Source organism: Pinus tabuliformis, chromosome 8, assembly GCF_031772625.1.
Source record: "Pinus tabuliformis cultivar Carrire ecotype Pingquan chromosome 8, CPIR1, whole genome shotgun sequence".
Classification (NCBI taxonomy): Eukaryota; Viridiplantae; Streptophyta; class Pinopsida; order Pinales; family Pinaceae; genus Pinus; species Pinus tabuliformis.
The window spans coordinates 1,647,061,073-1,647,072,799 of record NC_142294.1 but is presented as its reverse complement, the minus strand read 5'-3'; the positions used below and the strand labels follow the sequence as shown (position 1 = coordinate 1,647,072,799).

Sequence of the window (11,727 nt, the reverse complement as noted above, 5' to 3'; positions counted from 1 at the left end):
GTATCAGTGTAACCCACAAATATCCCCAACTCTGTTGTCTGCTCAAGCTTATCTATGCATCTTTGGTCACATGGAAATACACCGATGATCCAAAAATCCTGAAGTGACCCGCATCTGGTCTTTTCCCTAAGAAAGCCTCCTCTGGTGTACTCATCCCAAGAATTCGATGAGGGCTTTTGTTCTGCAAATAAATAGTTGTGTTACATGCCTCAACCCAAAAGTGTAGTGGTAGGCCCTGATCATGTAACATCGCTTATGTTTCCCTACAATGCTTCTATTATTCCTTTCAACCACCCCATTCTGCCGTGGGTTATGAGGTGTTGTCAACTCTCATCAAATTCCTTTTGCCCCAAAAAATGTTTTAAACTCACTCGACAGATACTCACCACTGTTATCACTCCTGAGAGTTTTAGCCTTCCTGCCAATATCTTTCTTGACCAATTCTTTAAATTCACAAAAGTTTGCAAAATTTTGATCTTTCTTCTGCATGAAGAAGATCCAGCATTTACAAGTAAAAACATCAACAAATATAACATAATACATTTGCTTGGTTATGGATGTTGTTGAGAACAGTCCACACACATCTAAATGGACTCAATCGAGGATCACCTGTGCTCGACTGCCTTTTTTTTGAAAGGAATCTTTGGTGTATTTTCCCAAAGTACACCCTTTGTATGTGTCAACTTGCTCTAGTGTACCTTTCAGAAGACCGGTAGAAATTTGCTCCATGATTTTCAAAGCACCATGATGCAAGTGACCCAACCGCTTGTGCACAATCTTCTACCTCCAACTTGTAGAGATTCTTCACCCGAATACCTATCCTCTTTACCTGTCCCGTGGCTATGTGATGAAGGAACACCTTTCCCTTACTAAATATCACATCATAGCCTATATCCTCCAACATGGCAACAAATACCAAGTTCTTCTTCAACCCAGGAACATACATAACATATCTCAAAGTGAGGGGAGCACCCAACTCCCTCTAAAAGGTAATTGTACCAAGCCCGATAGCACTATACCTCTTGTCATCACCCATCTCGATATGCATACGGAGATCCTTCTCCTCCAAGTCACTAAAGAGCTCATTGTTACCTGCCCTGTGGAAAGAAGCTCCATTGTCTAGGTACCATACACTACTCGTCATCGATGACACCATACATGTGATGAGGGTAAAGTCCAATTCGAATTGTGAGGCAAGAGCCTCACCTGCCTCTCCTACTAAGGGCTTCTTCTTGGCCTTATTGAGTGGAAAATTTGTAGAAAAATTTCCCAGCTCGTGACAATGAAAGCACTTGAATTTCTACATGTCCTTCTTCTTGCCTCCATGGCAAGAATCTAATTTGGAATGAGATGCCTTCCCCTTCTCTTCCTTTTCCTTACTCGCTAGGGCATAATTTTCCTCATCATCAGTCTTTGATGAGGATCCATCTCTAGTATTTCTCTGAATCTCTTCCTACCCCAAATCTAACCACATTTTTTCCTAATACGGTGGCTTCTCCCTCCCATTGACAAAGTATTGATAACTTTGCCAACTCTTGGGAAGTCCTAGAAGAACTAGGTTCACCATATTGTCCTCGGAAATAGTAATCCCAACACTTCCAAGCTCATCACGACAATGAGTGAACTTGGTCAAGTATTTCGGAATTGAGCCTCCCTTCTCCATTTTGATCTTTTTGAGTTTGTCCTTCAATGCCAACTTCCTATGTTCACTGCTTTTCTAAAACAAGTCTGTCAATGCCTTCCACATAGCATATGGAGTTTCCTTGCCATGGAGACTCGAGACAATGTGGTATCGAACTCCGTCAATGATAATATGCCTTGCCTATACTACACACTTTCTCCATTCAACTAGATCTTTAGAATCCGATGCTGGAGGCTTGGGAATGTCTTGATCAATGAATTCCTTGAGGCCATTGTCTTCCAACACTACTTCCATCCTGTCCTTCCAGGCAATGTAATTCGAGTTGCCTTCCAAAGGCATACTCAAGTCTCAAATAGTGGAAAGCCATTTTACGACTTTGAAGTATGAACTGCAAATTTGAATTTCACTTGCACAACAAACCCGAAATCTCCTCTTCTATATTGTCTTAAGCTCTTATACCATGTAGATTTTTCTTAGATCAACGACTCATGTAATTTTCTAAAACATAAGACAAGAATCTACTCTACTCTCCTCAACAGAAACTGCAAATGATCGATGAAAACAATAAGTAGAAAGAGGAATAATATCAATGGCACATAACACAATATTTCTCTGGGGAAAGCAACTGCTCAAAACCCCGACTATCTATATTGCATTAACCAGAAGATATGAGAAGAATATACAATGTTTGTTCTCATTAGAACAATTCCTACACAAGTATGATCTAACTCTCTGCCTCACAATCCATCTCAAGCCAACACCTATCCAAATATGTTGCATGCCAAGCCCCTACTTTCTTGCGCAATTCCTAGAGGAATTAGCCCATATTTAATTGGGAAATCCTTCTTCCATATTGCGCAATCCAAACTTAGCTCCTCAACTGATTGCATGCACCATCTATACAAATCAGAAAATTATACAACTAATTGTACATTGTCCCTGTACTCTAGTCTCAATTGGGTCTTCCTCTGGACCGACATGCATGAGTTATTTATGAGTGAATCTTTAGTTAGCTGGTGTGGCACTGAGGATGCACTAATGCACCAACTCACTACTAGACCTCTACTAGTTCCTCCAACAATTAGAACAAGTTTAACTGACTATAACTCAATTGGACAGAGATATCTAATTACAATTGTTGAAATCAATTTGAACCCCTAAAATTTAGGGGTCACTCCAAATAGACTTCCAACTCGAATTTCCTAAGTCAATTAAGTCAATTTGACTTAATTAACTATTTACAAGTTTCTATGAGAATAGAACTCGATTTTAATTCACAATTTAATTCAAGGACAGATTAAATTGGAATTTATTTTTGCCATTTTTAACACTCTTCTGCCTCTTTGAAGCTCAAACTCTTCCACACCTAATTGCTGCTACTCTGGAAAATCAAATTCTCCAAGTAACTCTAGTGTATTCTCCATCACCATGGCGATCTCCTCTTATTATCCATTGTTGGAGCACCAATGACCAAGATTAAAACTTAATCAATGGATAGGATCATCTATGGATATATACGAGCAAGTTTCTAGATTATTCTCACCTTATCTCAATTAATATTGATTAATTAACCATATTCCCTAAGTTTAGACTTAACAAATATTTAAAAATCGGCTAATAATCTAATTGAGACACTTCTAGGTAGAATTTCCGAAAACTATTTCTGGGTTTTGGAGATCTCATGCATTCTAGCCTCTCCACCAAATTTCATGGCTAGAACACATTCGATGCTATAAAAACTAACAAAGGATTCCATAATTTCCAAAGCATTTGTGGTATTCTATAGAAAACAAATGGTGTCCTAGCAAAGGTAGGAACGATCACATATGAAAAGTCCATTTGTAATTTCCCTCCAATTGAGGCACATCATTAGCTTGATAATAACATACACTAAGCATCAGGCTCATCAATGATTACAATATCCATCGACATAAATATATCTTGATTAGCTACCAAAGACACCTTGACATCTTTCATAAGGCCATTTACGAGTGTGGATTTTGAATCAAAACCACACACATTTTTGTAAGGCCTGGTGATGTCCATCCCCAATTGAGAAATGACTCTCAAAGGCATTACATTTGGAGAGGCATCAAAATCAAGCATTCAATTATGCAAGATGAGATTGTTGATCACCAAGGACAACAAAAATGGTTCATTTCCTCCATTCTTCTTATCAATATACATGTTTTGTAAAATGACTGAAGGGTCCTTGGGCTCTTCTTCAAATTTGAAAGCCTTACTGATTTGCCTCCTTTGAGGCCCCAACTTTGCTATCTCCAAAATATGAATTTGTACATTTACTATTTCCAAAACTTTGGTTATATCAACATCCAGTGCAACATTAGGGTTTTGAGGTTTTAGCCTAGGCATAATTTTAGTGTTGAGAAATTAAGATGCTAGTAGATTAGGGTTAATTTCTCTATCATGATAATTACTTGTGAATATTTGTTGGCTTTATTAAATTTTATGTGCTTCTTATTCATCAAGCAATTAACAAAAGTACAAAACATGAAGATCACAAGAGATAAAGAACACAAAGATGTAGCATCCCATCTAGGGAAAAACCCCACAAGGGGGAAAACCCAAATAATCCTCTTCTTATAGAATCAGATCGAAGTGAAATGTCCAAGACCCAAGACCAAGGCCAACACTTCCACAAAGACCCAAGTTAACCCTCCTCCAAGTCTCATCCAATCAAGTCAAAGTCAACAAAATTCAATGCTAGTTTAACATCTGAAATCTAGTCAACTCCTAAAATTTTGACTGTTGAAATTTCAGGCCTACATTACTTCAAGAAAATTCTCAAAGCAAGGCTGAAAATTTTTCATCTTCTCTCTCCTTTGACTTCACTGCTTTTCCTTCTTGTCTCAACATAGAAATTGATGATGATTGATGAGTGAGTGACTTGTTTAAATAGTTGTATTTTAATTTTGGGTATTAAATACTGGACCTAGTCCCATTATCTCACCGACCCAATGAGATTCAAGGTTTTTGGCAGCGAAGAATAAAATCTATGATTTTCAACATGTGGCACCCACATGGCCATGCCTAGTTCACATGGTGCCACACCACTGCCACATGTGGGTCCACATGGCACACTAACCACACATGTATTGATACATGCTTTAGCTCCCCAGTAATACATTCCCCGGGTCAATATTCTTTATCTCCACGTCATCACTTTCTTGGGACAATATTGCTTACACCTCGACATTACTTCCTTGAGCCGATATTATTTACCTCCTCGACATCACTTACTCAAGCTCAAACACCACTTTTTCTTCTATGATAAACAATGAGAGCCCATGAGAACCAACCAACCAATGAGCAACTAGAGCCAACTTCTTTAGTTATGGCTTCATATACATGTCTGTGTGTTTGAGAGGTCGTCGCCCGTCTCCTTGATGTGCTAGGAGAAAAGGGCATCATTTCCTCTATTCCACCACCTTTAGTCATATCTCATAAATGTGCATTCGATAAATTAACTACTAGTAACTGGCTTCAATCTGGTCCGCACCATTACTTCCAATCACATCTCATAAATTAACTATTAATGAGTTGGCTCATCAGAGTTGCAAAAGGTAGTTTCTTGATTTCATCATTTAAGTTTAGGGTTGGGTCGTGGCTTCCCAACAAGAAAAATCCCTAAGACATTTGGATCCAAAAGGTCATTGTAATGTTACAAAAAGAAAATGAAAGTGATAAACAAAGCAAAATACATACAACACATAAATATTTAGACAACAATTAAACACCCATAAAATTGCACTAGAACTATGCCAAATTGAACATTTTATTATGAAGAGGACAATATAAATATAGAGAATATGTGCACCTGGGTTTGCCGAAGAAAGCTAGACAATTCCAGGTGAGAAAAACATTGCCGGGGACGTAAAGAAATGATTTCTCCTCAAGCTTTGCGCTGGCCCTAGAAATTCCACAATGTATGGTTGGAAGAAACCCTTGTTTGAACCTCCAAAAGTGCTCAGGAAATTTTGCCAAATTAATCTTGGACTCTCCACCACAAACCTAGAAAAACCTAGAAAGAGTTTTGGCAAATTCTACTGACCACCTAGGACCCAAAATTTAAGCTCACTCCTCCCCATTGACTACCAAATAATTATGTTGTTTGGGGCACCAAAACACCCCCAAAAATTCTGCAAAATTAGGAGCAGACTCCTTGACCCCTAACCAACAAATCCCAGAAATGTTTTGGGCTAATTCCGACCTCTCGGAATTACCCAAAATCGGTGCTATGCCCTACTCCATTGGTTTTGCGTCACCCCTTAAAGATTAATTGCTAATTTACCCTTATTTCCTCCCTCCAAATGGTTGGGAAAAAATTTAGAAATGTTTCCATGAAATTTAGGCCTAAAACCCCAGCTCCACTAGCTCCTCCTCACTGCAAATCTGGCCCACAAATTTTTCCCAGAAAATTATTGCGCAGGCCCTAGAGGACGAATTTGAGTTCACTCTATAAATGTAGACTCCACCTCTGCAAATTACTTTAGCTGAATATCCCTTAGAAACTCCTCAAACTAGTGGTACGAACTTCTCGCCCTGCGTCCTCCGAAACTGCTCAAATCAATGGTGCAAACTTCTAGCCCTGCGACCTCCTAGAGATTCAAATTGGATGAGCTTGGATGAAAATGAACCACAAACTCCAACAATCTCCTCTCTAATAAAATATGAAATTCTCCCCTAGGGTGGCGCTCTAAGTCCACCGAAAAAAGAGTTGAGATTTCCTCTCAAAAATCTTTTTGTTCTAAGTAGCATTGGTAGTCTTGGCTAAGTAGCTCAAGAGTAATCTAAATCAGAAATTTATTTTTTCAAAAGCCCCGAAAAATGATTCCTCTTCCTCCTATTTATCTTGGTTGCTCCCTTTCTCTCCTTTTGGGTCCCACCCATTCAACTTCCTTCTCCCTAGCTCGTTTTTCCTAAGGGGTTTGAATTCCCCTTTTTGGGCAACCCCACATCTCATTACCAATTTAATCTTTCATTTTCTCTAATATTGGTGTCCTCCATCTCTCCAAAAATTAAGTGGGGTCTCTCTCCACCCACTTTTCCTAAGTGTACATGCCAAAGTATTTCCCAACACCCAATTGCAAAAATTGAAATTCATCTAAGAAAAATAATTTAATTGGGGACATTACAATCATCCCCTCTTTCATTTAGAAATCAAATTTGAATGTTTTAAAGCACATTATATCAACCAACCATGGCTCTTATGTCCAAGCTGACATTATAGTCACATTTTTAAATTACAAAAATTGAGGCAAATGAATGGGTTTTCACAAATATCATTGCGAATACAAACCAACTATTCAATCCATTCAAACATAAGAATGTAGAGGATTGATTGGGTATTAAATTTGTCGGTGTTGGAATGAATTGCCGTCAACATTAAAATAAACAGTAAAAAAACATAATTCCACAACCCCTTAGCAATAACAAAATTATATTGCTTATTGTTTTTGAAGTAAAATCCATGACCAAAATTTTGGACATATCAAAGTGTTTTTACTCCAAAATCAATAAGCAATATGATTTTGAAATGTGAAAATCTACATACCCGAATTACAAAATTACAAGAGTAGTTATTTATATCATTTACAATTACATCAAAATAATTATATTTAGCTACTCTCAATTGGTGTGCTTGGGCTTATAGGTAGCATTGGCCTTGTTGAGATAAACTAGAGGCCAATCATCTTGATCTCTTCAACTCCCTATGTGAATCTCTCTTCCTCTCCCTTTTGTCTTTTGTTGGCAAGATTCTTCGTAGAGTTTCTTCTAGTTGTCTTTTTATTAGTGCTTAAATTGGAATATAAGCACTTTGGAGCCAAGTGGTAATTAATTGATTTACCAATGCCTTGATCTAGCATGGAGCCCTTTCCACTATCAACTATATCCTCTTGCATCACCATCAACCTCCATAGCCATGAGCTTCACTTATATAGCCCAAAGTTTTTTATTTTACTAAAGGATTACATTAATTTAAACTATTAACATTCAATATGTTTATTGTAGATAAGTGAATAAAATAATAATAATAATAATATTTTTTTAAGAACAAAAAAAATCAATAATTTTATTTGTAACTTTATTCTTAAATTTTTTATAAATACTAAAATACTATAATACTCCTCTCTTCTCTTCCTCACCATCTATAAAATATACTATCTTCTCTCCTTTTGTTTATGATAACCTTTACCCTTTAGTGACGAATTAGTGGTGATTCAGAATCCTTATATACCATGATACCATTACTGCGACTTCCATGTTCATGGATTGATGGGAATGGCCGACTGAAAATAAAGAGGATTAATTAATTGATGTATCTGCACAGGATTGATGTATGAATGCTCCTTTGGGTTGGTCTATTTCCACAGGCTTTAGGGCTTCCAGAGCAAGCAATTTCAATCTCATCTGCTTACCTCAACCCAATGGCGATGATGGCGCCTGCGAGGAGGTCTATGCTTTCCATATGGGGCAGGAAGAATTCTCAACGCTCCTTCCACACCTTGAATACCAGTGGCGACTCGCACATTAAAACACTCTGCCAGACCAACAGGCTTACGGAGGCAGTGGAGACCTTCAGCCATCTGCTTTCAGCTAAATCTAATCCCACCATCACCACCTGCAATCTTTTGTTAAGTAGCCTAGTCCGACGGAACCGACCTCAATCAGCATTGCGTGTTTACAGACTTATGGTTGAAGCAGACATTGTTCCAAATCTCATTTCTCTGAGCATTGTTATCAACTGTCACTGTGAAACAGGTAGAATGGATTATGCTTTCAAAGTGTTTGAAGGAATGGAAGCACATGGCTATATTCCAGATGTCGTAATATTCAATACCCTCATCAAAGGGCTTTGCAGGACGGGCAGGACGTAGGATGCTGTTAAACTGTTCAATCAAATGGTGAACAAACGACAGCTTCCTGATCGTTTAACCTATAACACCCTAATAGATGGGCTCTGCAAGAGAGGGAAAACCCACGAGGCTTTTGGATTGATAGCTGTTATGCTGCAACAGGGTCATGAGCCCAACACTATTACATTTAATACCCTCATGGATGGACTCTGCAGAGAAGGTAAGCTACACGAGGCCAATCAACTACTGTATCTGATGTTAAAAGAAGGTCATAACCCCAATGTTATTACATTTACTGCTTTAATTGATGGTTTTTGTAAAGGAGGCAAGTTGGAGGAGGCTACGAATCTCTTCTATGAAATGTCCGACAGAGATATCTGCCCAAATGCTGTCACATACAATGCGCTTATCGATGGTCTCTGTAAGGGAGGCAAGTTGGAGGAGGCTATGAAGCTCTTCTATGAAATGTCAGACAGAAACATATGCCCTGATGCTGTCACATACAGTGCGCTTATCGATGGTTTCTGTAAGGGAGGCAAGTTGGAGGAGGCTATGAAGCTCTTCTATGAAATGCCAGACAGAAACATATGCCCTGATGCTGTCACATACAGTGCGCTTATCGATGGTTTCTGTAAGGGAGGCAAGTTGGAGGAGGCTATGAAGCTCTTCTATGAAATGCCCGACAGAAACATATACCCCAATGTTGTCACATACAATGTGCTTATTGACTGCTTCTGTAAGGGAGCCAAGTTGCAGGAGGCTATGAAGCTCTTCTATGAAATGTCGGACAGAAACATATGCTCTGATGTTGTCACATACAGTGTGCTTATTGATGGTTTCTGTAAGAAAGGGAAGTTGGAGGAGGCTATGAATCTCTTCTATGAAATGTCCGACAAAGACATCTGCCCGAATGCTTTCACATACAGTGCGCTTATTGATGGTTTCTGTAAGGGAGGCAAGTTGGAGGAGGCTATGAAGCTCTTCTATGAAATGCCCGACAGAAACATATACCCCAATGTTGTCACATACAATGTGCTTATTGACGGCTTCTGTAAGGGAGCCAAGTTGGAGGAGGCTATGAAGCTCTTCTATGAAATGTCAGACAGAAACATATGCCCTGATGTTGTCACATACAGTGTGCTTATTGATGGTTTCCGTAAGGAAGGCAAGTTGGAGGAGGCTAGGAAGTTCTTCAATGGAATGCACAACAAGAACATATTGCCTGATGTTGTCACATATACTGCATTTATCGCTGGCCTCATCAAGGAAGGGCAGTGGAAGGAGGCCACCAAAGTACTTCATGAGATGCTAGATAAGGAGAACAATCCGTGTGTTATCACATATAATGTTCTTATTGCTGGTCTTTGCAAAGAAGGGAAGTTCCAAGAAGCTCTCCAATTGTTAAATGTCATGGCTGAAATAGGTGATCAACCTAATGATATCACATATAATACACTTATAGAGGGGTTTTGCAAAGTGGGTAAACTAGAAAAAGCCAGGGAGCTCCTTGCAGAGATGGTGGAGAAAGGTTGCATGCCTGACCTAGGTCGCTTTACAACATTAATAGATGGACTCTGTAAGCATCACGGGCAAGACAAAGTTTAACAGATCTTTTATGAGATTCCAGAGTATGCCTCGAGCCTTGATGATGTTACATACAGCACATTGATGGATGGACTTTGCAATGTTGGTAATCTTAATAAGTTATCTAAAGTGATGAAAGATAGCAGTCCAAGAGGCCTCATAACTACATGACTACATTTACCACCCTCATGGAGGGACTAGGCACACCCCAAGAGGGCAATAGACCATTGCATGATGTCTTAAAAAAAGTTTGGCATGAAGCTGACATATTCTGCAGTAAAGATATCGCTGTAGCAGCAGACTATCAATGGATGAACTGTAGGGGTGACTTCGGTAATAGTGCACTAGCAAGCTATCTGAAACAGATTTGGCAATTCAGCTTAATGAAGTGATCTGAGTGGTCGAATTCCCATTAGCATGCCAGGTGTTTCTCTGAAAACACATTTGGTTAGAGTTTAGTGGATTGCAGATCATGATTAGATACACCAGTTCATCAATCTAAAATGGAATTGCCTTTAGCAGTTAGTGTGTCGCAACTTGCAACTAATGAAGTGACCCCAAGAAAAATTTCAACGATATTCTTCACGGTAATAATTTGGAATTGGTTTGATGAAATGGTTAGTGGCTTGTCATTGCCTTTGATAGAGTGTACTTTGTGAATTTCAATAGTGAACTGTACTTAAATGGACTAACCTGGTTTGAAGTATTGAACTGAGTTTGTTTACAATTTTGTAGTTTGCTTTGGAATGTCCTCCTTTCTGTTATGTATTTGATTGTTTAGGCCTTGTGAAATATTTTGCTTCATTGATTGAATGCCCAGGCTCCATATCTATCTAGTACATGTTGAGACTCCATATGTATCGAGTACTTGCTCCCATTATAGGACACAATTTGTAATGATTGTCACGGCATATCTTAGTTACAGTGCATCTTTTTTTATTTAGACATCTGCAACTACTTCACTGTCTAGTTTCTGCTGTCCAAATTGTAGTAGCCGAGACAACTATTATCTGAGTGTCCATCTGTTGTCCATCACCTTGGTCAGCGAGCTGTCATGAGAGGATATCGGTTGGGGACCATTCCATTCTTTTTGTCATAAGTTATTTTATTTATGGCCACGGAATGTGGATTCAATCACATATCCAAATGTTCAACGACAAGCAATGGAAGCTAGTTTAGTCTATGGGCACACATACCAAACAAGTGCAATAGTTGCTGGAATTCAGGGAACCCTTTTTCCATTTCCACTGTGACGCCTGAGTATGGGATAGTACATAGGGAAATAATGTTCTCTGAAAGGCCTGGTCAATGAAAATGCTACTTCTGTAGAAATTTTCAGTTTACTGCACCCAGATAAAACCCCAGCTCCTAGAAATGAAAAGCGTTAACCTACTTGTAACGCACAATTTTTTCCTCCACAAGATTGGAGTAATCAAGGGAGAGGGCAACAAAGGGTTCATCCAAAGTTACCAGACTATGATAATTTGGTTGACATGTTTGAGGCGATAATTGATGTATTTGCACAGGATTGATGTATGAATGCTCGTTTGGGTTGGTCTATTTCCACAGGCTTTAGGGCTTCCAGAGCGGGTCACACGGCAAGCAATTTCAATCTCATCTGCT

The 11,727-nt window shown here is 38.9% G+C and overlaps 1 protein-coding gene across 1 annotated transcript; it reads left to right on the top strand.

Annotated features, from left to right (window-relative positions):
• The first annotated feature begins 7,876 nt into the window (after nucleotides 1-7,876).
• On the top strand, nucleotides 7,877-10,769 carry LOC149242486 (uncharacterized). Its single transcript, XM_089461036.1, has 2 exons — nucleotides 7,877-8,537; nucleotides 8,568-10,769. Exons 1-2 carry the CDS (start codon nucleotides 8,008-8,010, stop codon nucleotides 10,123-10,125), a joined length of 2,088 nt encoding a protein of 695 aa, XP_089317162.1. The 5' UTR covers nucleotides 7,877-8,007; the 3' UTR covers nucleotides 10,126-10,769.
• Nucleotides 10,770-11,727: the final 958 nt, after the last annotated feature.